The sequence below is a fragment of the Phalangium opilio genome, unplaced genomic scaffold (genome assembly GCF_054372755.1).
Source record: "Phalangium opilio isolate 3A_F unplaced genomic scaffold, DU_Popi_V2 ptg000650l_1, whole genome shotgun sequence".
In the NCBI taxonomy this organism is placed as follows: domain Eukaryota; kingdom Metazoa; phylum Arthropoda; class Arachnida; order Opiliones; family Phalangiidae; genus Phalangium; species Phalangium opilio.
The window spans coordinates 930,852-956,394 of NW_028324245.1; the positions used below are offsets into that span (position 1 = coordinate 930,852).

General features: G+C 36.8%; 7 protein-coding genes across 10 annotated transcripts; 3 read left to right on the plus strand and 4 right to left on the minus strand.

Annotated features, from left to right (window-relative positions):
• Window positions 1–166: 166 nt before the first annotated feature.
• On the minus strand, window positions 167–6,269 carry PGS1 (Phosphatidylglycerophosphate synthase 1). Its single transcript, XM_089862772.1, has 9 exons — window positions 6,144–6,269; window positions 4,343–4,571; window positions 3,404–3,681; window positions 3,005–3,186; window positions 2,703–2,939; window positions 2,301–2,386; window positions 2,011–2,236; window positions 1,629–1,711; window positions 167–1,553 (listed from the first exon to the last, which is right to left on the minus strand). Exons 2-9 carry the CDS (start codon window positions 4,559–4,561, stop codon window positions 1,434–1,436), a joined length of 1,431 nt encoding a protein of 476 aa, XP_089718898.1. The 5' UTR covers window positions 4,562–4,571; window positions 6,144–6,269; the 3' UTR covers window positions 167–1,433.
• On the plus strand, window positions 213–1,284 carry ND-ACP (NADH dehydrogenase (ubiquinone) acyl carrier protein). Of its 2 annotated transcripts, none has more exons than XM_089862798.1 (4): window positions 213–365; window positions 505–630; window positions 868–955; window positions 1,027–1,284. In XM_089862798.1, exons 1-4 carry the CDS (start codon window positions 213–215, stop codon window positions 1,116–1,118), a joined length of 459 nt encoding a protein of 152 aa, XP_089718924.1. In that variant the 3' UTR covers window positions 1,119–1,284. The 2 variants fall into 2 exon arrangements, with proteins under 2 accessions (XP_089718924.1, XP_089718925.1); XM_089862799.1 differs by lacking the exon at window positions 505–630 and adding an exon at window positions 670–780.
• Window positions 4,592–6,390, minus strand: l(2)10685 (5-methylcytosine rRNA methyltransferase l(2)10685). Its single transcript, XM_089862775.1, has 2 exons — window positions 6,270–6,390; window positions 4,592–6,187 (listed from the first exon to the last, which is right to left on the minus strand). Exon 2 carries the CDS (start codon window positions 5,986–5,988, stop codon window positions 4,648–4,650), a length of 1,341 nt encoding a protein of 446 aa, XP_089718901.1. The 5' UTR covers window positions 5,989–6,187; window positions 6,270–6,390; the 3' UTR covers window positions 4,592–4,647.
• Window positions 6,391–6,559: 169 nt separating this feature from the next.
• Window positions 6,560–10,535, plus strand: LOC149588492 (lysophosphatidylserine lipase ABHD12-like). The gene is made up of 2 exons (XM_089862784.1): window positions 6,560–6,770; window positions 9,228–10,535. Exon 2 carries the CDS (start codon window positions 9,232–9,234, stop codon window positions 10,363–10,365), a length of 1,134 nt encoding a protein of 377 aa, XP_089718910.1. The 5' UTR covers window positions 6,560–6,770; window positions 9,228–9,231; the 3' UTR covers window positions 10,366–10,535.
• Window positions 10,536–10,544: 9 nt separating this feature from the next.
• Window positions 10,545–17,312, minus strand: HDAC6 (histone deacetylase 6). Of its 2 annotated transcripts, XM_089862752.1 has the most exons (28): window positions 17,080–17,312; window positions 16,939–16,976; window positions 16,679–16,820; window positions 16,554–16,594; window positions 16,391–16,490; window positions 16,249–16,320; window positions 15,828–15,958; window positions 15,698–15,766; window positions 15,427–15,619; window positions 15,296–15,355; window positions 15,133–15,222; window positions 14,942–15,048; window positions 14,750–14,860; window positions 14,460–14,678; window positions 14,306–14,393; window positions 14,201–14,241; window positions 13,960–14,128; window positions 13,689–13,888; window positions 13,497–13,623; window positions 12,922–12,987; window positions 12,788–12,847; window positions 12,638–12,727; window positions 12,436–12,542; window positions 12,281–12,348; window positions 12,136–12,199; window positions 11,715–11,796; window positions 11,316–11,618; window positions 10,545–10,922 (listed from the first exon to the last, which is right to left on the minus strand). In XM_089862752.1, exons 1-28 carry the CDS (start codon window positions 17,110–17,112, stop codon window positions 10,854–10,856), a joined length of 2,940 nt encoding a protein of 979 aa, XP_089718878.1. In that variant the 5' UTR covers window positions 17,113–17,312; the 3' UTR covers window positions 10,545–10,853. The 2 variants fall into 2 exon arrangements, with proteins under 2 accessions (XP_089718878.1, XP_089718879.1); XM_089862753.1 differs by lacking the exons at window positions 16,391–16,490; window positions 16,554–16,594; window positions 16,679–16,820; window positions 16,939–16,976; window positions 17,080–17,312 and having other exon boundaries at window positions 15,828–15,978; window positions 16,211–16,309.
• A 729-nt stretch (window positions 17,313–18,041) lies between these two features.
• Window positions 18,042–20,268, plus strand: LOC149588494 (lysophosphatidylserine lipase ABHD12-like). The gene is made up of 4 exons (XM_089862783.1): window positions 18,042–18,308; window positions 18,497–19,047; window positions 19,132–19,273; window positions 19,590–20,268. Exons 1-4 carry the CDS (start codon window positions 18,297–18,299, stop codon window positions 20,016–20,018), a joined length of 1,134 nt encoding a protein of 377 aa, XP_089718909.1. The 5' UTR covers window positions 18,042–18,296; the 3' UTR covers window positions 20,019–20,268.
• A 2,469-nt stretch (window positions 20,269–22,737) lies between these two features.
• On the minus strand, window positions 22,738–25,070 carry STUB1 (STIP1 homology and U-box containing protein 1). 2 transcript variants are annotated; one of them, XM_089862791.1, is made up of 8 exons: window positions 24,930–25,070; window positions 24,719–24,844; window positions 24,464–24,662; window positions 24,153–24,388; window positions 24,028–24,084; window positions 23,922–23,975; window positions 23,799–23,861; window positions 22,738–22,965 (listed from the first exon to the last, which is right to left on the minus strand). In XM_089862791.1, exons 2-8 carry the CDS (start codon window positions 24,818–24,820, stop codon window positions 22,840–22,842), a joined length of 837 nt encoding a protein of 278 aa, XP_089718917.1. In that variant the 5' UTR covers window positions 24,821–24,844; window positions 24,930–25,070; the 3' UTR covers window positions 22,738–22,839. The 2 variants fall into 2 exon arrangements, with proteins under 2 accessions (XP_089718917.1, XP_089718916.1); XM_089862790.1 differs by having other exon boundaries at window positions 24,719–24,989.
• Between the last annotated feature and the right edge of the window lie 473 nt (window positions 25,071–25,543).

The window sequence follows — 25,543 nt, forward strand, 5'->3', positions numbered from 1 at the left end:
AAAACTCTAGCAGTTCAGTACCGTTTAACTTCGGTTGAACGGTACTGAACGACACCCAGAAATTTACTGTTTTCTAGTTTTCAATACAGATGTCGCTAAATAAAATTTTCAAAAATCAAAACAAACGTAAGTTACGTGGCTCAGTGGATAAACTTGGCGTAAAATATTTCGGCATTGATTTCTTTGATCCGCATTGAGAATTTTCGAGCGTAATGGCTTCTCTCGCAAAATTAACTAAATCCTTTTGTCGGTTGCATTATTTGAAAGTTTTAACGCCAAGAGTGGTTCCCAGTGTCGTTTCTATCCAAAAAATACATTTACCAGTTCATTCTAATCACAGTCACAATTTATTAAGAAATTCCATCGTAAGTACTAAGCCTTGGCTTTCGAAAAAATGATCTCACCCCTCCCCTACCCCTACTACCTTTGCCCTTGAGCCGTCCCTACGTCAATAATTAATTTAAAATAAACTTCATCCTTATAATTAAGTTAATTAACTGGTAGTTGAAGGTTAATTCGAGAAAGTACTTAAGTACGACTGTCGCTGGTGGCTCCAAAATATCCTTACCAGAAATTGAGGAAAGGGTCCTGAACATTTGTAGAGCCTATGACAAGATTACCGCTGAAAAGGTGGATGATTAATTTTTTTTGGGGGGTTTATATTTTCAGTCACAGCCTTCTCTACGCAGATACAGTGAAAAAGCTCCTTTGACTCTTGATTTTATTCGAGACAGAGTTATCTTAGTTCTTAAATTATACGACAAGGTTAACCCGAATCAGGTATGCTTGTGCTAGAGAGGGCTGAAACGCAATGCGATATACAATTAATTAATTTAAACTAAAATACGTTTTTTCTCTCGTTTCCAGTTGACTTTAGAATCCCATTTCATGAAAGATTTGGGATTAGACAGTTTAGATCATGTTGAAGTCATCATGGCAATGGAAGATGAATTTGGTACCTAAAGGGTTAAAGTCAAGATCTTAACGTTTTCAGTTGATTAATTAATTTGTTAAAATCTCTTTCAGGTTTTGAAATACCAGACGCGGATGCTGAAAAATTACTTCGACCAGCCGATATTGTCAGATACGTGGCTGACAGAGAAGAAATTTACGAATAAATTATGAATATTTCAATTACCCTTTTAACTTTAAGGGTTCTAAAGCTTAAGAATTAAAGTCTTTTGTTTATTATTAGGTTTGTACAAAATACGGTGTTTATGTAAACCCTAAATAAAATGCATTAAAATATGTAGAACAATAAATAAATTGGTTAAATTAAATTAATGATTAAAGTTTGGTTTTTTATAAGCAACGAGATACACAAATAAAAAGCTCTATTTTTTGTAGACATTTTCCTACAATATTTTGGGTGCTACTGACCTAAATCACAATTAAAGTGCTCTAAAGTCATTAACTTTTCATTAATTATCTTCTTAAAAGAACGTTTTTATAAAATTAGATACAATCCTGACAAATAACGACACTTTCCTATCAGATTTCTCAAAAGTTTCTTCCGTCACCTGATAACTTGATTTAAATAAACTTTCCTGCTCCTATATTGATTAATATAAAAACCAAGAAGAAATTATAATTAAATAATTAACACTAGTATTTAAATTAATAATTACGTTATGAAGGTTTTTTTGCAACTCAGAGTTGACAGTAGCTACCACAATTTGAGCTTCAAGATCACGATAAACTGACCTATAACCTAAACATAATAAAAATTATTTCGTAATTAATTAGCAGTCTTATTCCTGATCAGCGCCACCTACCCGTAGCGGCGACTTTGAGAACTACCGTAATCGGCAAGCCAATCAGATGTCGCTAAAATCTGGTGACGTCACTGACGGGGTCTTACCAAAAATGACGTCACCAGATTTTAGCGACATCTGGTTGGCTTGCCAATTACAGTAGTTCTCAAAGTCGCCGCTATGGGTAGATGGCGCTGATCAGGAATAAGGCTAATTAAAGTAATTATTTAGTTTTCTTTATTGTTTAATTAGTTACCAAAATTTGGGGAACCAATGAAGGTAACAATAGGTAGCATTTGTTCAGGGGGATAATACCATATTCCTTTAGCGTGAAATGTCCATTTATCTCTCTGATACTCGAATAAACTAATTCTATTAGACTGGCCTAATTTATCGGCAGCTTTAGAAAAACGTTTTTCCATATAAGTATAAACTGAAGGTATCAATCCCGCGAAACCACGAGCGCCTAAGAAACCATTCGCCTAATAAAAACGTAATTAAATTTAAATAGAATTAACCAAATTAATTAATTAATTAAAGTCTTACTTCGGGAGAAGCTGATAAAACATCAACATTAGCTTGGCATTTTTTTAAAACCGCGTCGGTGTATTGTTGAGTTAAATTTAAATATCCTACGAAGATATTTAATTTGTAAATAATTTAATTAATATAAACCTAATTAGCCTTATTCCTGATCAGCGCCACCTACCCATAGCGGCGACTTTGAGAACTACTGTAATCGGCAAGCCAACCAGATGTCGCTAAAATCTGGTGACGTCATTTTTGGTAAGACCCCGAGAGTGCCCGTCAGTGACGTCACCAGATTTTAGCGACATTTGATTGGCTTTCCGATTACAGTAGTTCTCAAAGTCACCGCTATAGGTAGGTGGCGCTGATCAAGAATAAGGCTAATTAAGTTAAGTCGTTGGGTTTATTAATTTATTTTACCGGAAGCTAACTTAATATAAGATGACTTTGAAGCTTGCTGAAAGAACTGATTCGTAATTCTTTGATCTTGGGTAATTCCCAATGGATTCATTTGAATCAAAGGGAAGACGCAAGTGTCCAACTCTTTTTGAGTTTGAGATTCATCCGGATTAAAATGTTCCGCAGTTTGAGTACTGTATTTCGTTAAAAGAGTGTTTAACCTCTTATTAGCTTGTTTGCAAAATGATTCTCTATTATCTGTATACATATTAACTAGTTAGTTCCGTTGGAAAACCCTGAAAATGCATCCGTGGATGGTTTACCTAAATAAGGATGCACGGACCAACTGGGGTCCAAAGATAAATTATTACAAGAATCAACTTGAAGGGAAAAACTCCCGACAGTTTTGACTAGATCATCAAAAAAATTGGCCAATTCTGGGCAATTTTTAAAGACAATATATCTGTCTTGTCTTTGCATGAAATATTGATCATTCAAATTTGCTCTGAAAAGATGAAATTTTGGCTAAACTTTTAGCCTCTACCGCGCGCGTGGGCATCCCCATAGGGTGCTGTCAGAAGCGCCGGTGTGACGTCACCCATGCTGTTTTCCCATAAAGAAAAAACAGTAACTGTCATGGCCGCCCATTGCTAAAGGCAGACTCGTGACGTTTAACCTTGGATCTGACGTCACAACTGACAGCACTCTATAGGACTCCTTACCCGCTCATAATAAGAGTATCGTCAAATAGATAGACTTTTATGTGGCATAAGCCTACAATTTCGTTCCATCTTTCGGGTAATAGTTTCTGTAACCATCCCCTAAGAGCCGGAGTATGATAAAGAGAAACTCGAACTCTATTTGGGAATTCTTGTAAGAGGGGAAGAAGGATAGTACGTGAATTTGGGTTTCCACGACTTCCTCGAGTTGAATCGAGAAGAACGTGAAGTTTTATATCTTTGGATTCGGTTTCCAATAAAGATTTTCGGAAACAATCCACCTAAATAATAGTCATTTTAGAACTTGTCCTATTTCTTGGGAAGAGCTAATGACAGGGTTCATACAACTTTTGTAAAACAAATTTCCCTGAGATTTCCAGGTTTTACCCCATATACTTCCCCGAGTTTTCCAGGTTTTTCCCGTATATGGAGTATCCTATGGAGCAAATGTTAACGAAGGAGGGGGGGGGCAAATAGGACTATTACATAATCAAAGGACATCCCCGTATCTCCAACATAACCAGAGTTATGAGCCTCCAAAGTATAGTGTAATGTTAATCCTATCGAGGGAGTGTTCACGAACATTTTGCTTAATTACTCGGCCCCTGTTTGACGAAATCTCAAGTTTTTAGTATCGTTCGATAGGGGGCAAATAGGACTATAACATACTAAAAGGACATCCCCGTATCTATAATAGAACCAGAGTTATGAGCCTCCAAAGTATAGTGTAATGTTAATCCTATCGAGGGAGTGTTCACGAACATTTTGCTTAATTACTCGGTCCCTGTTTGACGCAAATTTCCCTGATTTCCCTGAATTTTACTAAAAATTCTAAATTTCCCTGAGGTTTTTGTCAACTATTTATTTCCCTGATTTTTCCATGTTTTCCCAGGTTTTCCAGGTTTGTATGAACCCTGTAATGGCTACAAATGGAAGAAATACCAATTCTTTTTCCATCTCAGTTGTCCCAAGATACAATGACGCTATGGTTATTCTCTTCCTACTTTGACCGACTAATTGCTTTAGTTGATTAAAAAATTCCGAGGGTTGACTCAATACGGAAACACTTTCAGCGGGAATATAAAACTTTGGTCTTATTTCCGACATCCAGTCTAGGCCGTAAGAAGCCAGTTTCCGGTGTAAAATTTGAGCTTTACTCATTTTGTTTTCCCTAAATTAAACGAGGGTGTATTTGTATTTTTTTTCATAGAGTTTATTAAAAACTATTAAACGATACAAATGTATGTTTAAGACATTCTCGTAATTTTACTGATATACATTGGCCCAAAATTACTAGATAAATGTGGTAAAACTAGGGAACCGTAATTTGTTCGTTTGATTGACATAAAACCCGTAATTTGAGCAAATGTCATTTTCAAATCCCTAACTACGAAATTATTCCCAGTTTCATCCATGATTTTAGCCAGGGATAAATGAACAACACCGTCATTTTGAGCGGGGGAAAGCGAGCAAGTGGAATAAACTAACGATCCACCGTTTCTAAGGGATTTCAACCCGGAAATCAATAACTCAGTTTGAGTTTCTGGAATTTTGATTCTTTCTTTCAACCTCTTAGGCTGGAAATAGTTATTATCATCAAAAGTCACGGAAACTCTGTCATTAGTACAAGGAGCGTCAACTAAGACTTTATCGAAGTTTTGGGGTAAAATCTCCCTTCCGTCCATATGAGCTACGTTAATCACGGTTTTCAAACTAGCTTGATTGGGCAAAAAACAATTTAGAACCGCGTGGAGTCTTTTAATTCGCGAAGCCGAATTATCAACTAGAAACATGGATCCTGGACACATTGTATAAGCCATGGCTAATGATTTGCCCCCTGGTGAGGCGCAAATATCGGCTACATCTTCCCCCGGTTGTATATCCAGGGCCCAGACTGGTAATAATGAAGCCGCATCCATCAGATAATAATTAAGATATCCAGCACCGTCTTGCGTTGGAGGAGGGAAACGACTAATATCTCCTTTTGGAAAAGCGTAGATTTTCCAAGCTGTTGGAAATTTTATGGGAGGTTCAACTTCTTTCACGGCATTTAATTTATGTTCAACAGCGCTAAAGCCGCCTTCATTTATTATTTCTTCTCTAAATTGTACTTCTGAAACTGGCATGAAAGCTTCAGTATTATATCGCGTGTAATCTTCGTCCGGTTCCTGATTTTCTTTATCCAAAACTTCATACTCTATTTCTTCATCATCGGAGTTAATGTTTAAAACATTTTTGTTTGGTTTAGAGTTTATAAAGTGTTTGATATTATGAGCCCCCAAATCGGTTACAATTTTAGTTTCCCCAACGTATGGATTAATAACGGCGCAATATTTGTGTTGGCATAATAACGCTAAACGAATTGAATGCCATTTTTCTCCAAAGACTGTCTCGTAAAAGTCATCAAAGTGATTGAGAGCCAGTTTTGTTGGTAATTTTGATTCATTTACCCTTAACGTTTTAGCCGCTTTTAAGGGCGAAAAATGTAAAAACCTCTCGCTTGAATATTGAATTAATTTTATTCGCGCATTAAGCGTCACAATATTTTTAAAATTTTGAGAAAACTTCGATAACAGCAAAGAAGCCATGCCAAGACCAAGGCTTAAGTTTTGAGAAACTGAGCGATGCTCCTTGGTGTTGATGATTGTATTTGATTTTTTTTTATTTTACGATTATTATATTATAAACTTCTATTCAAAATAAACCTTCTTAGAAGTAGTATATAGTTAATGTGGGAACTCACCTAAGACTATGAGTAGTTGTTTTTCATTTAATTTTCGGAGATTTCTAAAGAAAATAAAATCTTTTGAAATTTGACCTAAGCCTACAATAATACTTTTGATGGAGCAGACGCCGGCCCAAGAATTACATTTGGAGTTAGTTCAGTTCTGCTCGTTATGAAGGGAAACTAGTATAGTGACCTAATTTTGTTTTGTTTCCACTCCACGGCCCCGAGCTTGATTTATTATTTAACTGGAACGTTTCCGGGGAGGGAAGAGAAAGTGAAAGTAATTCACCACCCCCCGCCGAGACGTCGGGAAGGTACTTTTTGATAAAAGTTGAGTCATTTCACCTATTTTGATCTACTAAAAAGGGGGTAAGGAGGTTTTTAAACTACCTGTCAAGGAAAACGAGCCTGTCAAACCACTTTTTTTATGGAGTTTGTGATACTTTCTTTTTTTTTTTTTTTGAGGTTCCGCCAAAACCTTGTTGACGATTATTAAAGAGATTAGCCCTTGAGGAAAGTTTCGCAAAAAATAAAGTTTTACGTTCCGATGTTTCTGATACGAAATGGTATAATTAAATAAGTTATTATTTTACTGCGTAGAAACCAAAGAGTAGAGTTTCCTCTATCTCAGTACGGTCTAAGGTAAGTACGGAATATGTTTTTATCCTCTCTTAAATGGTGGAGGTTATAATGTAGTTCGTTGATTTGAAAGTCATATCAAAAATTTAGGAAAAACTTTAATTTATCTCGCACATTCAAAATACAGTTTTTCCAATAAATATAATTTCTTGGAGGTTAATTATATGATAATTAATTACATTTAAATCGCGGAAACTAACTTAAATCAATATTTTCATGACCATTAAAATACCCGACCAGTTCCTTCTTGCTAGCAACCAAATACCATAAAATATCTGAAAATATAACCTAACCAAACTTAACCTAAAAATTCCTTAAAATTTAGTCCCCAACCCTCTTCCCTTCCTTTCCAATTATTAGTACCTGGAGCTGTAAGGTTTATCGCAAACCCTAGCTCGTCATCCCACACGGAGCGGGGGGGGGAACAAACCAAACCTAATCCGACCCCGTCATCCTACATGGAGCAGGGGGGTGACAAACCAAACCTAGCCCGTCATTCCACACGGAGCGGGGGGGGGGAACAAACCAAACCAAACCTAACCCGACCAAAACAAACCCTCCGTCATCCCACAGGGAGTGGGGGGGGGGGAAACAAACCAAACCTAACACAACCAAACCTAACACAACCAAACCTAACACGACCAAACCAAACCTAACACGACCAAACCAAACCTAACACGACCAAACCAAACCTAACACGACCAAACCAAACCTAACACGACCAAACCAAACCTAACACGACCAAACCAAACCTAACACGACCAAACCAAACCTAACACGACCAAACCAAACCTAACACGACCAAACCAAACCTAACACGACCAAACCAAACCTAACACGACCAAACCAAACCTAACACGACCAAACCAAACCTAACACGACCAAACCAAACCTAACACGACCAAACCAAACCTAACACGACCTAACCAAACCTAACACGACCAAACCAAACCTAACACGACCAAACCAAACCTAACACGACCAAACCAAACCTAACACGACCAAACCAAACCTAACACGACCAAACCAAACCTAACACGACCAAACCAAACCTAACACGACCAAACCAAACCTAACACGACCAAACCAAACCTAACACGACCAAACCAAACCTAACACGACCAAACCAAACCTAACACGACCAAACCAAACCTAACACGACCAAACCAAACCTAACACGACCAAACCAAACCTAACACGACCAAACCAAACCTAACACGACCAAACCAAACCTAACACGACCTAACCAAACCTAACACGACCAAACCAAACCTAACACGACCATACCAAACCTAACACGACCAAACCAAACCTAACACGACCAAACCAAACCTAACACGACCAAACCAAACCTAACACGACCTAACCTAACCAAACCTAACACGACCAAACCAAACCTAACACGACCTAACCAAACCTAACACGACCTAACCAAACCTAACACGACCTAACCAAACCTAACACGACCAAACCAAACCTAACACGACCTAACCAAACCTAACACGACCTAACCAAACCTAACACGACCTAACCAAACCTAACACGACCTAACCTAACCAAACCAAACCTAACACGACCTAACCTAACCAAACCAAACCTAACCTAACCTATAATATGAAGGGTAAAATATAGAAAAACATGGAAAATATATATTTTAATTAATTTCCGCACCTTAATTTTAACAAATTATCCTATAACTAACCTTGAATAAATGATATTTATTGAAAAAACTGTATTTTGAATGTAAAGTTTAGGCAATATGTTTTTATCCTCTCTTAAATGGTGGAGGTTATAATCTCAGGGTTCATACATCGTTTGGAAAACAAATTTTCCTGAGATTTCCAGGTTTTCTCCCCATATCGGGTATGCTATGGAACAAATGTAAACGAAGTAGGGGGGGGGGCAAATAAGACTATTACGTAATCAAAGAACATCCCCGTATCCCCAATATAACCAGAGTTATGAGCCTCCAAAGTATAGTGTAATGTTAGTCCTATGGAGGGTACGTTTATGAACATTTTGCTTAATAGAGCTATCTCAGCTGTGACGTCAGTGCCTAGGTAAAACGTCATAGGCTTAGCTTTGGCAGTGGGGGGCCATGTTTGGTACCGCTTTGGTTCTATGGGAAAATAGCATGGGTGACGTCACAATAAGGGTTCTGAGATAGCTCTATTACTCGGCCCTGGTTTGACGCAAATTTCCCTGATTTCCCTGAATTTTACTAAAAATTATAAATTACCCTGCGTTTTCCCTGAGGTTTTTGTCAACTATTTATTTCCCTGATTATTCCAGGTTTTCCCTTTTTTCCAGGTTTGTATGAACCCTGAATCTAGTTAGTTGATTAGAAAATCATATCAAAAATTAAGATTATTAACCTCATTTTTATCATATCAGTGTTTACAGCGTTTTCACTTTCAATTGAAAATACGCGCTTGATATTTTTTTTTATTTATCGCGTAGAACTATGCAGCTAAGACAAAGAAAACTCAATGATGGTCTTCAAAATGGAGGAAATGATATTCCATTGCTAAGAGAAATTAGCAACTCTTCTAGCATTCTTCAAACGTGGATTATTTCAAGATTCCGAATTAGAAGGAAATGGTTAAGGGTTCTCAGGAATGTTGGATTAACGGTGGCAGCCATCTATATCTTTCTACCAGTCTGGTTCTACTCTTGCACCTGGTTAAGGCGTCAATGCGTCTTTCTTAACAATTTCCATTGGCCTCCTTTTGAAACCAAGAACCTTTCGGAACCCACGTACTTCAACATGACCAATACGCGAAACTTTTACTTGAAAACTGACGGAGACATTGAACTGGGAGTCTGGCACATTTATCCTAATTCCTTAAAGTCCAAATTCCACCAAAACTTTGAAGAAGTTAAAGAATTTGACGATGATAGACCGGTAATTCTATACTTCCACGGGAATTCCATGAACAGGGCCGCGTTATATCGTCGCAAATTGTACAAAGTCTTATCAGAAAGTCCCGTGGACGCCCATATTGTTACCTGCGATTACCGAGGCTTTGGAGATTCAACTAACGCTAAAGTTTCAGTCGCGGCTTTGGTAACTGACGCGGAAAACGTTTATAATTGGTTGAAGAAGAAAGTTCCGAGGTCCAGGATCATAATCTGGGGTCACAGCTTGGGTTCGGGAGTCTCGGTGCAACTGGCGGCCAGATTGACCAAAGAAAACAGCCCAAAGGCTATCATTTTAGAGTCGCCATTCACAAACATTCCGGAAGCGACTTACAGCTTCCCTTTATCCTTCCTTCATAGAAAAATGCCTTTATTTCGAATGCTTTTCAGCCAACCGACCAAACACGAAGAAACCAATTTCAACAGCGATGAAAAAATAGCTCAAGCCAAAGTTCCTCTTCTCATTTTGCACGCTGAAGATGACGGCATGGTTGCTGTTGAAATGGGAAGAAAACTACATCGAATCGCCGTTACCGGACAAGCGCCTGACATTCCTAGAGCTCAATACGAAGAATTTCCGGCAAAAGCCGCCTGTGGACATCTTTTCATCAGTAAAAGCCCAAAATTACCCGAAATTGTTAAAAACTTCATTGAAAAAGTTGATCAGGCATCACTTTAAATTAAATACTTATTGTAATTAATAATTTGAGTACTAGTCCGCGTTAAATGTAATAAGATTAGCTCGGCTCATTTAATTAATTAATTAAAATTTCAAACTTACAAAAAAGAAATGTGCTCTAGTCTGTACATATTTTGTTGATATTAATAAAAAGTTGTTTGTTAAATAAATTTACGCCATTTATTTTTATTATGGTATTTATTTTATTAATTCTTCGTTCGGGTTAATTATTTTTCAACTAAACTCCTATTTCCATCAATTAATTAATTAATTAGTTTGTACTACACTATACATTAGGTTACATTAGACTTAAATATTAATTTGGACTTTTTTGGTTTGGTTTCCTTATTTGCGTATAATATATAAAAATAAACATTTAACATCTTAGTGTGTCTTTGGTTAATTAATAAAAGCTTCGTGTGTGTTTAAGACTAATTGTAAAGGAAAACGAAAAAGAACAAACAGCCTTCCCCTAAGTTAAAGCTACATTACTGAATCGCGGAACGACTAACGCCAAATTTTTTCAAATGGGCCTCTTCTTTAACCAGTTCCAATACCTAATAAAAGTATTTATAAAGGGTGTAAGAGTTCTGATTTTCAGTTGCCCAATCCGCGGCGGACTCGCAAGCTTTTTTGGGGCCGACTCGCAAGCTTTTTGGGGCCGACTCGCAAGCTTTTTTGGGGCGGATTCGCTACGTTTTTGGGGCGGACTCGCTACGTTTTTGGGGCGGACTCGCTACGTTTTTGGGGCGGACTCGCTACGTTTTTGGGGCGGACTCGCTACGTTTTTGGGGCGGACTCGCAAGCTTTTTGGGGCCGACTCGCAAGCTTTTTGGGGCCGACTCGCAAGCTTTTTGGGGCCGACTCGGAAGCTTTTTGGGGCGGGCTCGCAAGTTTTTTTTTAAGGGTTTTTAATGGAAATCCGAATCAAAACAAAGAAGCAAACGTACCTCGTTATCAATATAAGAATCGCATTGGTAACACCAAATGGAAAGATCGGAATAACTAAGCGCCAAAGGATGTTTCTTTTCTACGCTATGTTCAAGCATGTGCTTTTGAACATAGCGACCACATCCTACTTGGAAACAAGTCAAACAAACCCAATTTTCCGAGACATCGTTGCAAACGTAGCAAGGGTTTTTAGGGTCAAGACCTTCATTAGGTATTTTATTAACTCCTTGGGCTAAATGAGGACACCACGAAAGGGGTTGAACCGCGAAAAGTTGACCCGGTCTTTCTGTCCCTAAAATAATCTGTTAAAGCATTATTTAGCGCGTTAATTTAAATTAAATTAAAACTTTAATTAATTAAGTCTTTTTTGTAGAGGTTATTAATTAAATTAAATTAACCTCTATGGCTTTGGCATCACTTCCACCCGTAGCTCCTAAATCAATGTCATTCAAAAGGGAACGTTTGAAAGCCGAATTGTTTCTGTAAATTACTTATAATTAATTAATTACTTAACATTAATTAATCTAATTAGCCTTATTCCTGATCAGCGCCACCTACCCGTAGCGGCGACTTTGAGAACTACTGTAAGCGGCAAGCCAATCAGATCAGATGTCGCTAAAATGTGGTGACGTCACTGACTGGCACTCTCGGGTCTTACCAAAAATGACGTCACCAGATTTTAGCGACATCTGATTGGCTTGCCGCTTACAGTAGTTCTCAAAGTCACCGCTATGGGTAGATGGCGCTGATCAGGAATAAGGCTAATTGACAAAGGCTTAAAAGGGAAAAATAAATAAATAAATAAATAAATCTACTGACACTTCAAATGAATCTGGAGAAGTTTTGGATTCGGGTTTAACGTAAGAAAACTCCGGAAGATCAACTGATTAATATACCAATTAATATACCAATTAAGTTGATTATTAATTAATTAGGGTGGGTTAATAATTATTAATTATTTTACCGTCAAATTTAAGACATTTCCAATATTTAGAATGAGCTCTTTTAGTCTTTAAAATAGTTTGAACAGCACTAAAAGGTACGTTAAATAGTTTGATTAATTTAATTTAAAACGAAGTTTAATTTTAATTAATTTTAATGGTTATGAATATGATTAACCTGTCACAGGGTTTAAGATCATCCACCAAAAGAGGAAGTGGATCACCCAGTAATGCACCAACGCAATTAGCCATGCAATTAGCAATAACAGGAACATTATATCCCCCCTAAAAGAAAGAAAGAAAGAAAGAAAGAAAGAAAGACGGACCCTTTTTTCAAAAACACCGTTAACTTTGTACAAAGAATTTTAAAAAATAAGTACCTCCAAAGCTAAAATAACTTTCCCATTGGCTAATGAACTTAACCAATGAGTCATGTGACCATAAACTTCCGGAGAAAGAACGCAACCACCCTAAGAAGATATCAACTTAACAATAAGCGTGTGAAAAATAATTAAAATTTGTTTCCTCACCAATAAATCTCCTCTAGCCGCGTCAAATCCAGATGCAATGAATACCATATCTGGATCAAACTAATTAATTAACATAATTAAATTTAATTATAGAATTTTAAAAATTGTATAAATTTAAATTATGGAGAATTTACTTCATAAGCTATTGGTAGCACAATTTGGAAGAAAGCAGCCAAATAATCGCCATCTCCCATACGACCCTATATAAACAATTATTATTAAACTCATGTATTGGGAAATTCGGCCTACTGTCGAGACCCGCCCCGCCACCTATCAAAAATCGGGACCCGCCCCTCCTCCTATCAAAAATCGGGACCCGCCCCTCCTCCTATCAAAAATCGGGACCCGCCCCTCCTCCTATCAAAAACCGGAACCCGCCCCTCCTCCTATCAAAAACCGGAACCCGCCCCTCCTATCAAAAACCGGAACCCGCCCCTCCTCCTATCAAAAATCGGGACCCGCCCCTCCTATCAAAAATCGGGACCCGCCCCTCCTATCAAAAATCGGGACCCGCCCCTCCTATCAAAAACCGGAACCCGCCCCTCCTCCTAACAAAAACCGGAACCCGCCCCTCCTATCAAAAACCGGGACCCGCCCCTCCTATCAAAAATCGGGACACGCCCCTCCTATCAAAAATCGGGACACGCCCCTCCTATCAAAAACCGGGACCCGCCCCGCCTATTATATTATTTATATTATTTTGGCGTACTTTATTCCAAGGAATATTAACGTTAAATCCCTCTCCTTTATCTTTTCCAACAAAGTTAGAATCAGCGTCATACGAGAATGGGAAAAATAAAGAGTTATCATAGCGGTGAAGAGATATGTACAAAAATCTGGAATGGAAAAAAGTAAGTTCAGTGATCTTTGTACCGTAAATATCATAAAATTAATTAATTACCGAGGATCATCTTCAAATTGATGCTGAATACCATTTCCATGGTGTACATCCCAATCAACAATTAAAACTCTGTTTAACGAGTATCTTGTTAGGGCGTATTTGGCAGCTAAAGCGACATTATTGAATAAACAAAAACCACACGCTTCTTCTTTTTCAGCGTGGTGACCCGGAGGTCGAACTACAGCTACCGCCGAACGACTCTGTATTAAAAAAATTGGTCAAATTTATATAGAAATAGGCCAAAGTTATATTAAATTGGAGGAATTCTTACAATCTCTAAAGCAACCGAGTCTACAGCTTGTAATAGAAATCCCGCAGCTAAAGTAGCCGCGTTGTAAGAATCTTTGCATAAATAGATGGACTTGAACTTCTCTTGAAGCTCCAATAAATTCTCATTTGGAGAGAATTGCGTATTTCTCATAATTTCAACGTAATTTTCGCTTTAACAAGCGGAATAATAAGATTATTTTAAAATAAAGCTTAATAATTAGCGGACAATTTTCTTTAATTACTCGTGAACTAAAGCTAATTCTTCTTCCGTAGCGTGTCGAGACTGAATAATTAAACGTAATAATAATTAGCCACTAAACGGGAATTTAAATTAATTTCGAACTAACAGGCAATTTCAAACAACGTTCGGGAAAACCCAATGACTTCAATTTTTCAAATATTTTCAAAATTCTTTCGGGTTTTTCTGGATGAACTCTTCGAGAATTAAGATAATTGATTATTTTAATTAAATTAATTACAATAATAAAATAAACTCGTTACTTTTCTAAGATGCTCTGATGTTTAGCCATAAATGGATCAAACGCTAAACAAACGCGGTTTTTGGGTACAAAAAGATTCGTTTTTTCTACAAGCTCGTCAACTAATTTGTTCAGTTCGGCGATTTTAACATCGGAATGTTTCAAGTAGTATTCTCTAGTAGGAAACTTATCGGGTCTCTTGATGCCTAATTGACCCTTATATTCGATTCTAGGAATGTGCCTAATAATAATAATTAAACTTAATTAAAGCTAAATTTTTTTAAATAAAAACTGACGTGGTTATTTCATTACTTTGGGCGATCTGACGGAATGACGTCAGTCTTATCAAAACTTCCTTGGAATGCTAGACTTCTCCAATAAGGTCGAACGTGTGAAATAACGCTTAAAATTGTCTCTTGAATACTAATAATTAAAAGATAATTAGGCCTAACCCTAAGCTAAGACAAATTAAATTAATTAATTCATCTCGGGGTGGGTTTGTACCTTGGACTAGGAGGTTCGAGAGATCCAATTCGTGGGCAAGGATCGCCCAATAAACATCTTAAACTAAGAGCTACACCTTCGGCTAACGATCTCAAAAAATATCCCCCCTAAAAACCGTTAATTAATAAATTAATTAATTAATTATAATTAAAGATTAAATTCTAGTTTAAATTAAAATCGCGCTAACCAACCTCTAAAAACACGCAAATTTTGCCTTGAGCCAAGCCCATTAAGGAATGTAACATGTGCGAATAAAAAGCCGGTGTCACTGACATTTCACCCTATCAATTAATTAATTACGTTACATTTAAATTAAATTAAATTAAATTAAATATTTAATTTAATTTAAATTACTTCAGGGCAACCAACTGCGGCGTCAAAACCGGATGAAATTAATATCAATTCCGGGTTAAACTAAAATTATTTAATTAATATTAAGTGATAACATTAATTATTAATATTAATTAATTAATTTAATTTCAAACCTCGCAAGCTATTGGCAAGAGAATATTATTAAAAATAGCCATAAAATCATTATTTCCCAAACCAGTCGAGTTTAAGGGTACGTTAATGTTGAACCCTTTGCCGTTGCCTTCCCCAATGTAATTAAAATTGGATTCTTTCAACTCGGGCCAAAAAGCTCCGTGTTCGTATCGATGTATAGAGAAATAAAGAACTCTACTCGTTAAAAAGTAATTATTAGTTACTTTAAAATTAAAACAAGATTATAAATTTATATTTAATTAATTAAATGACCTGGGGTCATCGTAAAAAGAATATTGAGTAGCTTGACCATGATGGACATCCCAATCGACAATTAAAATCCTAAAAGGTATCCCCATTAACGAGTTACTAGACCATTGTCTTAATCATTAACTTTAAATACTTTTTAAGATTCAAATCATCTAAAGCGTGTTTGGCAGCTATAGCTACATTATTAAAGAAGCAGTAACCGCAAAATTCGGAGGTCATGGCATGATGACCGGGTGGTCTAATGATGGCCATACCATTTTGAGTCTAAAATGAATTATTTCAGACTAATTAGCCTTATTCCTGATCAGCGCCACCTACCCATAGCGGCGACTTTGAGAACTACTGTAAGCGGCACGCCAATCAGATGTCGCTAAAATCTGGTGACGTCACTAACTGGCACTCTCGGGTCTTACCAAAAATGACGTCACCAGATTTTAGCGACATCTGATTGGCTTGCCGCTTACAGTAGTTCTCAAAGTCGCCGCTATGGGTAGGTGGCGCTGATCAGGAATAAGGCTAATTTCTACCGTATTTTAAACTCAAAATATAAATACATTTCCTGATACAACGCTGTTAACTAAATCTATCGAACATCCGACTGATGACAATGCGCATTTATAAGTTTCCTAAAAACAATCATTGTTTAGAATTCCAAATTTCGTTCCATTTTAAAGAAATAAATGAAACGAAACTTACGGAATTAATATAAATGGAATCGTAATTAGAAGAAAGATTTTCCAAATCTACTTCATCTTTACTACCATCTGTTTTTTTCATAAGATCCAAATGTTTCTGACTATTTAGGTACTAATATTAATCAAATTCATAATGTTCAATTGAAATTATTGAATTTATTTACTCGTGTATAAGTAGAATTTCTTCATCCGAAGCTTCTCGAGGCTTTAAGTTAGTTTATTTTTAAATTTAAACAGTTTATGATAGACATAGAGATAAGATAGATAGATAGGGGTATTATAAACTTACAGGGAGAATTTGACATCTGTCTATTAAACCAAGTTCTTGGCATCGTTTTATTGACAATGAAAATCTTTCAGGACGTTCGGGATATTCGGGATCCCAGGAACAAAGATGTCCCGTCATTTTTTCATCGTAAATTAACGATGTTCTAATTATTCGTGTCAAAGTCAAAGACATAGCCGAATTAGGATATAAAGAAACGACTGATAAGTTGAAGGGAAATTTACTTATAAATAATTAATAATTATTAAATATTTAGTCCTAACCTGGCTTTTTTAAAGCATTCTTCCGATATATCCAAACTCTACAATAAATACAAAGAAAATTTGACAAGTCTAACCATCAACTAAATAGTACTAACAGACAGAGTAGGTCGCCGCGCCTAATAACACACGCGTAAAACTTACCAAAGACTTCAATGAGGTGAGAATTTTCGACATTTTGGCAAACTTCGACACCTAATTAATTACTAAATATCAAATTTTAATATAATTGTCTTTGTATAGCCGTGGTACTCTAAACTCAAAAGCCGGTGAAACTACGAGTAAGACAGCGGCTGAACATCAAAGGGGAAGAACCGCGCAAAATACGCAACTATCTTCGACCACCGCACACTCCCGACTATTTTTCTCCCCCAGTCACGTGATTTCAACCCCCCCCCCCTATTTTTATACTAAAAGAGAGTAAAGAAAAGTTGTAAAAACTCTCTCTAAAAATTTATTTTTCTAAAACCTTCAGCTCTGATGGATTTAGATACAATATTTTGGTACCACTGGAAAGAGGAGAATTTTATCTAATAAAAGCATTTTCCCTTAATCTTTAATTTAAAAGGGGTTGCGCAAAATGCCATTTACTTATTTATTTACTTATCTTATTATCTTTATTTTTTTTTCTACATGGTCTTCCTTAATCTCGTGTTTATTTTGTGCCCTCTGCTATTGTACTAATTGCTCTTGATTACTTTCGTGTTAATGTTCTCTTATTTTTACATTTACATTTAATTTCTTAAACTTCATGTGCCCCAGGCTATATGGCTAACCAGCCCCAGCCTGTCCCCGGACATAGAGCAAAAAAAAAAAAAAAAAAAATTCTTTTCTCCTTGACAATTTGTAACTATGTACGATGCCCATTCACACGTCACATTGTTGACTTTGTGGACAATCATTCACTCAATAAATAAATAAATAAATAACCGAAATATTTTCTACTCCTTTTCTAGCTCTCGTTGTCTCATTGGTTATATATTTTTTTTATTACATTTATATAAATTTATAGTAACATCTGCCATCTATGGGGGAAAGAAATTATTTTACCCCTAAGGGATCTTTGCACGCGTTCAGAATTCTAAACAGGTAAATCGGTAATAGATCGATAATAAAAATTTTATAGATTCTCTATAAAATTAGATTCTCCGATATCTTTTCTGAACGGTTTAATGAAGGCGCGCAGCGGGTAGCGGCGTCCGCCCCATCCCCCCATGGTGATTGGTGAATGGTGATTAAGGTTACTTACAGCTGAGAGCAAAGTCCACGTTCAACGTTGATAATTGCTATATTATCTCGGAAATTGTCATTGGAATTTTTTATTAGATAATTTTTTTCGGCCCCGAAAAAAACGCTTGACAATGCCTTCCGATGTAAGTACTAATTATATAATTAGTTAGTCGTAATTAATTAATTATAATTAGCTTAAAAAAATTAGAATTTACCTGTAGACGCTAAGCTAATAGTAAACACCCTGTACCCTGTACACGAACTATGCTATGCCCTTAGGGGTTCCGAACTTCAAAATTTTGAAGGTTCTTCCCTAATTTTTAATTTCAAGGATAAAGTACCCAGGAAACGTATTTATAAGAAGAAACCCCAAGATCAGATAAATGGGGACTCAAAAACTTCTAAAAAAAAATCATCTCAAAGCAAACGAAATAAGTCAGTTACGATATGCGGAATTTCTATACTGACCCTACTTTTTCTGGTTGTGGCCTTTTTGTACGGCGTCATCCCCGCCGCCTTTTATTACTCACCAACCATCAGAAGATACGCGGTCTTCCTTAACTTTGTTACATGGCCTCCTAAAATGAACCTGTCCGATGTTGAAAGCTTCGACTTAAACTGCGCCAGACATTTCTTTCTGGAATCCGAAAAGGGTGTAGAATTAGGCGTCTGGCACGTCGTTCCCGATAGCCAAGCTTCCGGAGTTTGTGGGAGTCAATCTAAAACGCCACTTTCCACTAAAGATATTTTTAACGATGATAAACTAATCATTTTATACGCTCACGGAAATTCGGGTACGAGAGGCGGAGGACATCGCGTGGATTTGTACAAATTATTAGCAGCCTCTAAAGTTGACGCTCACGTCATAACCTTTGATTATAGGTTCGTCATTCAGTCGGAAACGTAACCTAACGTAACCTAAGCTAGAATAGACAGTTTAATTTAATTTGGTTTGTTTTTATTCAGAGGCTACGGAGACTCAACTTGGGTAGCTCCAACGGTAGACGGAGTAGTTCATGATACAAAGGTTGTTTATGAATGGTTAAGGAAACAAGTTCAACCGAAAAGAATCCTAATTTGGGGGCATTCATTGGGAACTGGAGTTACTGTAAGATTCAATTAGGCTTATTCCTGATCAGCGCCACCTACCCATAGTGGCGACTTTGAGAACTACTGTAAACGGCAAGCCAATTTATTCAGATGTCGCTAAAATCTGGTGACGTCATTTTTGGTAAGACCCCGAGACCGAGAGTGCTCGTCAGTGACGTCACCAGATTTTAGCGACATCTAATTGGCTTGCCGCTTACAGTAGTTCTCAAAGTCGCCGCTATGGGTAGGTGGCGCTGATCAGGAATAAGCTACGCTAATTCAAAAGAAACCACGCGAGTTAATAACTTAACACGTACTTTTGGACACTTTAATAGGTTCAACTCTTAACCAATCATAAAGAGCTTGAACCATTAGGTTTGGTATTAGAAACACCCTTCACGACTCTCTCCGAAGTGGCTTATCATCATCCTTTGACGATTTTGCATCGTAAACTTCCATTTTTCGACGCTCTCTTCATTAAACCCGCTGAACATCGCGACACCTATTTCAATACCGAAGTTAGAATTGAGAAATTAACTTGCGCGGTTCTAGTACTTCACGCCGAGGATGACGGGGTCGTTCCTTACGACCACGGAGTCAGACTGTACCGGAAACTTAAAGACCATCGCGATACTCAAAAGTCCAATTCCAAAATCCCCGTCATTTTTAAAGGATTTGAAGCCCAGGGTTACGGACATAAATATATTTGTCGAGACCCTGATTTGCCAAATATTATAAAAGATTTCGTTAAACAACTTAAGTAGTACAAAACAAAATCCCCAGAAAAAATTAAAGGGTGCCTAGAGTTATTAATTAATTAATATATTAAATTGGGGGTTAATTATGTTAATTTTAAATAATTAAATGAAGGGCTCTTTAATTAACCACACAAATCAATGCAACAGTATCATCTTATCTCTTATCCTTTTTGTTTGTAAACGGATTTACAAAATTTTTTGTTATTTTATACATATAATGAATAAAAAAATCGCCGTATAATTAATATTAAACTAATTATAATTATAATTACATTCCACCTTTTTAAAAATCAAAGTTTTAAGTATAATTACGTTTGTTATCCTTTAAAAGTAAAATAACGTAATTAACGTTTTTGATACCGTGACTATAAAAACTTAAAGGAAAAACAATATAATGGAAAGAAAACTATAAAAAAAACATTATGTGCCTTTTTTAACTAAAAATTGACGTAAAAAATACATTAATTTAGAAGTGTGCGAGTCCCGAGTCCTTAAAACACTGTTTCGAGTCCGAGTTTCCGAGTCCAGAACTCGCCGCGTCGAGTCCGAGTTCCCGAATCCAGAACTCGTCGCGTCGAGTCCGAGTTCCCGAATCCAGAACTCGTCGCGTCGAGTCCGAGTTCCAGAATCCAGAACTCGTCGCGTCGAGTCCGAGTTCCCGAATCCAGAACTCGTCGCGTCGAGTCTGAGTTCCCGAATCCAGAACTCGTCGCGTCGAGTCCGAGTTCCCGAATCCAGAACTCGTCGCGTCGAGTCCGAGTTCCCGAATCCAGAACTCGTCGCGTCGAGTCCGAGTTCCAGAATCCAGAACTCGTCGCGTCGAGTCCGAGTTCCCGAATCCAGAACTCGTCGCGTCGAGTCCGAGTTCCCGAATCCAGAACTCGTCGCGTCGAGTCCGAGTTCCCGAATCCAGAACTCGTCGCGTCGAGTCCGAGTTCCCGAATCCAGAACTCGTCGCGTCGAGTCCGAGTTCCCGAATCCAGAACTCGTCGCGTCGAGTCCGAGTTCCCGAATCCAGAACTCGTCGCGTCGAGTCCAAATGGACTCGACCAGCCCTCCCCGGGTAACTTTAAGCCTTGGCCAAGGACCCGGGTATGATCGGAATCGGATCGAGTCCCAGAAAAACTAATTTCGAATACTCGGACTCGATTACCCGCCATTTTCCTAAGCCTAATTAATTCCTAATTCTCTCATTGGGGTCTGTAAATGTTTTCTAAGTAACTTATAGTTCATTTTGGACACTTTAAATGACTGAATCGTCGTTTAATCATAAAACCACTCCATTCCCATCCCATTAGGTATTAATTAACGTTAACTAAACTAGTTTCAAGTGGGTTTGGTGAAGAAGATAAGATAAATCCAAGGCGGTAACTTGTAATAATAGGGAATAAATAAATTTTTTATATAATATTCTGGTATTAAAAATGAAGTATTAACGTCAAAATGATAATAACTTTCTCAGTGTTAACGTTTTTAACACTTTTATAGGTCAATTTTGTCTGGCATAAATGTAATTAAAGCTTTGACAGATTTCTGAACAGTATTTAGAAAGAATAAACATAACTAAAATGTACCAGTAACAAATTATATTAATGTTTGCCAAAAAAATACTTAGTGACTCTGTAATCTAGTTGTAATTAACGTAAGAAGAGACGGAACGGAAGACAGTTCCATAATAGCACATTTTTTGTACTAAACTGAATTGTAAAACAAAAACATAAAATCGACTAAAGATTTACAATTAATAAAGAAAGAGGAATATTTTTTGAGGATAAAAATTAAAACTAATTTTTAAAATAATGGTTAGAATAAATTAGCCATATGCCTGATCAGCGCTCATGGGCATAGCGGCCAAAATTGGAACTATCATAAGGATGAGCTTAAAGTAGTGGCACTCTATGTTAACTCCCTATAGGGCATAATAAGTCAAACCCTCGGAGATGCCATTACTCCATTTTATACGGAAAAAACGTATTTTATAATTTTATAAATTTTACACCTGTAAAATCTTTTAAAAAAACACTTTGAACTTGTATTTCTACTTACTTTCGAGGAAATACCACCGTTTTCTGAAGGTAAGATTATTTTTTATACATTTATTAGTAATAAAAACATTTAAGGCGAGCTAAGCCTTGGTCATGGCCATAATGTAGATTTGCACATAGAGTGAATCACTAATCTGCCGTGTTTTACAAGACCAAGGCTTAGCTCGCCTTAAATGTTTTTATTATTAATAAATGTATAAAAAAATACTCTTACCTTCAGAAAACGGTGGTATTTCCTCGAAAGTAAGTAGAAATACAAGTTCCAAGTGTTTTTTAAAAGATTTTACAGGTGTAAAATTTATAAAATACGTTTTTCCGCTCTTAGTTCGTATAAAATGGAGTAATGGCATCTCCGAGGGTTTGACTTATTATGCCCTATAGGGAGTTAACATAGAGTGCCACTACTTTAAGCTCATCCTTATGATAGTTCCAATTTTGGCCGCTATGCCCATGTGCGCTGATCAGGCATATGGCCAATTGCGACCGAGAGCTTTGGGATTTAAAAGAAAATTAATACCGCGTTATTGTAACCCGTCAAAATATAATTTGCCTGATAAACAATAAAATAAATTATTGAAATCAAATTTGCTTTGCCTGTCTGTTGTAGAAAAAATTATATTAATAACTTAAAATAATTGTTTAATTTCTTAATAGAATTATTTAATTCAATTCAAGACATCCCCATTTGAATTTTTTTATTATTTTATACATAACTGGCACTGCGGCCACCATTTTTGGTTTGAAAAATAGGTCATTGTAGTTGTAGGCTTTAATATTGATATTTAATAATCGACAGCCCATTCATTTTCAGACAGGTATACGTCCACCACCTCTTTCATGGCTAGATTGGGTATAAGCTGATCTTGGGTCAGCGGAGTTCTCGTAACTGGATCAAAATGACCAACTCGCTAATGATAAAAAGGTTACGCGTAATAATCATTAGACACGTCACTATCAGTCCTGATTTTTAGGTTTCGAGTTCGAATCCTGGTAAAGTGGACTCGCCTGAGTCCAAGAAATCACTGGTACAACCCTCTAATGGCCAACTAAGAACTCTTGAACAGGCCAACTAAGAACTCTTGAACAGGCCAACTAAGAACTCCTGAACGGCCAACTAAGAACTTCCAAACGGCCAACTAAGAACTTCCAAACGGCCAACTAAGAACTCCCGAACGGCCAACTAAGAACTCCCAAACGGCCAACTAAGAACACCCAAACGGCCAACTAAGAACTCCCAAACGGCCAACTAAGAACTCTATAACGGCCAACTAAGAACTCCCAAACGGCCAACTAAAAACTCCCGAACGGCCAACTAAGAACTCCCAACGTGCCAACTCTCCAATGGCCAACTAAGAAAATATTATTGGACATTGTCCAAAGTGTCCTGTGCTTATTTTCAGCCCTGGTAAGAAGCGGGATAGTGGGGGCTCCCCTGCTTATTTCAAGCCAGGGTTTAGGGATGGTGGGTGGGTAGTCAGGACTCCAACGCTTATTTCCAGCCCTACTTACCCATTGGGTAGTGGGACTCCCCTACTACTACTAGTGTGATTCCTAGAAAAATTCAGTTTAGTCCAGGACTCCAGGACTGGAACTAGAGTACCCATACTGGAATAATTTAACCCCAATGACTGTCAACAAATCATCCATATCACTAAGACTTAAGCCTTTGCTGAAGATATATATAACAGGCTAACAGCCATTTTGTTTTTGGGGGCCATGATTTTAGGCATAATATATATACTTGTAAATGTTCTTCGATGTCTTTCCTATCATAAGTAATACCGCTTGGAGTAATTACAGGCTCCTGCAGTAATTAAACTAATTAATTACTAATTTTTAATTATTAATTGAACTAAAAACTTACTTTCATAACTTCAAAGCTTATTTTCCCACATAAATAATCAGGGACATCCCTTTTCTACAATTGTTAAAATAAGAATTAATTACTTAATTACGTTCGACTCGTTTACCTTTCTCCTATCATCTATTTTGGCAAACATAGCGTTTATATCTGATAAGCATCTTTTCTATTTAGAAAAAAAGTGGATGTAAGCGAAGGTTTAAATAAATAAAATTAAATTCTAATATTCTTTACGTGTTTTTCCTCTAAAGAAGCGATTGTTTCTTGATTATCGGTACCAGTTACGATAAGCTCTTGTTTTTTCCTTTCTAAATCCGCTAAAACTAGTTCGTTTAAATAAGATTGTAATTCAATCTCTTGTTTTATCCTCCTCTCTTCTAAGAGGGCCCAACGTCTTTTCTTGGCCACTCTAAGTTGACCGGCAATGTCATCTCCGTAGTTTAATCTTTGTTCCTTTGCCAGGTCACTAGCTAAGAGGTTTATTGATTTATTTTAAACGTAAGCTACTAACTACTTACTGAAGTAAAAACGGGAGCTAGTTGTACCTCTTTGAAGGTATTTAATAGCTTCGTCAAAGTTTTCGAGTTCTAGTAAAGCTTGGCCCATAAAAAAATGCCCTTTAACCAAATTGCAATCCATGTCAATGGCTCTTTTACAATCCTGACAAGCTAATTCCCATTGGCTTAATTTCAAATAACATAAGGCTCGATTCGTAAGAAACGTAGGCATCGATGGATTTTTAATCTAAAATTATACTTTTATAAATTTATTCGCGTTTTATTAGCGAAATAATTACTTACAATCGCTCTGCTATAACAAGAAATGGCATCTTCGTATTTTCTGGAAGCGAAACATTTATTACCTAGTTCTTTCAATTCAGAAGCTGATGGTTCTTGTTTCATTTTGAATTGATTTTTATCTATGTACTATTTAAATAAGTATTTTCCAAGAGACAATCAACATTATTACGTTAATTAAATAAGAATTAAACGCGGTAATTTTATTACGTACATGTACATTTACGTAACGCGTAGATTCCGTTCACACACTTTACTACCGACCTTTCACCTCATTTCAACTACTTTCTACTATTTTCTAGAAAATACAGTCGGAATCCCACTAGTAAAGTTGCAACATTCATACCGTTGCCTACGCTACACGTTCATTTTCAATTACTTTCTACTATAGGGTAATGACAGCCCTCTGCCTTCAACTGTATTAAGCTCTATGGTGAAATAACATGGGGTGCCACTAGTCTATTTTCTAGAAAATACAGTAGGAATCCCACTAGTAAAGTTGCAACATTCATACATTAGGGAATTTTAGTCGAATTTCTAGTAGTTTATTCCCTGATATTGCGCGGGGTAGTGGTAGTCTCGACGCAATGGCATCAGGTTCAAAGTAAGTTAAAAACTTACTAAATTAAGTTTATAATATAATTTAAATATATTTACACCTCCATTAATAAGTATTAAAATAATTAGGCTTAAAATTATAAGAGTTGAGCTCGGTTTTTTAAACAATAGGCCTATTTAAGTAGAACGAACAATAGTTTATAAGCCTTGGTTCTATGTTTACATTATTATTATTAGTACGATTCAAATATTTTGCTGAATTACGGATTA

Coding starts and splice junctions, on each gene's coding strand:
- ND-ACP (XM_089862798.1), top strand. CDS start 213: ATGGCTTCTCTCGCAAAATTAACTAAATCCTTTTGTCGGTTGCATTAT. Junction 631..867: donor ACAAGATTACCGCTGAAAAG/GTGGATGATTAA, acceptor TCTCGTTTCCAG/TTGACTTTAGAATCCCATTT. Junction 956..1,026: donor GGCAATGGAAGATGAATTTG/GTACCTAAAGGG, acceptor AATCTCTTTCAG/GTTTTGAAATACCAGACGCG.
- PGS1 (XM_089862772.1), bottom strand. CDS start 4,561: ATGAGTAAAGCTCAAATTTTACACCGGAAACTGGCTTCTTACGGCCTA. Junction 3,682..4,342: donor CTGAGATGGAAAAAGAATTG/GTATTTCTTCCA, acceptor ACTATTATTTAG/GTGGATTGTTTCCGAAAATC. Junction 2,940..3,004: donor GTCCGTGCATCCTTATTTAG/GTAAACCATCCA, acceptor ATATGTATACAG/ATAATAGAGAATCATTTTGC.
- LOC149588492 (XM_089862784.1), top strand. CDS start 9,232: ATGCAGCTAAGACAAAGAAAACTCAATGATGGTCTTCAAAATGGAGGA.
- HDAC6 (XM_089862752.1), bottom strand. CDS start 17,112: ATGTCGAAAATTCTCACCTCATTGAAGTCTTTG. Junction 15,767..15,827: donor GATGATTTGAATCTTAAAAA/GTATTTAAAGTT, acceptor GATACCTTTTAG/GATTTTAATTGTCGATTGGG. Junction 13,624..13,688: donor CAATTTGAAGATGATCCTCG/GTAATTAATTAA, acceptor TTTCCATTCCAG/ATTTTTGTACATATCTCTTC.
- LOC149588494 (XM_089862783.1), top strand. Junction 19,048..19,131: donor GTCATAACCTTTGATTATAG/GTTCGTCATTCA, acceptor GTTTTTATTCAG/AGGCTACGGAGACTCAACTT. Junction 19,274..19,589: donor CATTGGGAACTGGAGTTACT/GTAAGATTCAAT, acceptor ACACTTTAATAG/GTTCAACTCTTAACCAATCA.
- STUB1 (XM_089862791.1), bottom strand. CDS start 24,820: ATGAAACAAGAACCATCAGCTTCTGAATTGAAAGAACTAGGTAATAAA. Junction 24,389..24,463: donor TATTAAATACCTTCAAAGAG/GTACAACTAGCT, acceptor TAAACCTCTTAG/CTAGTGACCTGGCAAAGGAA. Junction 22,966..23,798: donor ACATCGAAGAACATTTACAA/GTATATATATTA, acceptor TTTTATCATTAG/CGAGTTGGTCATTTTGATCC.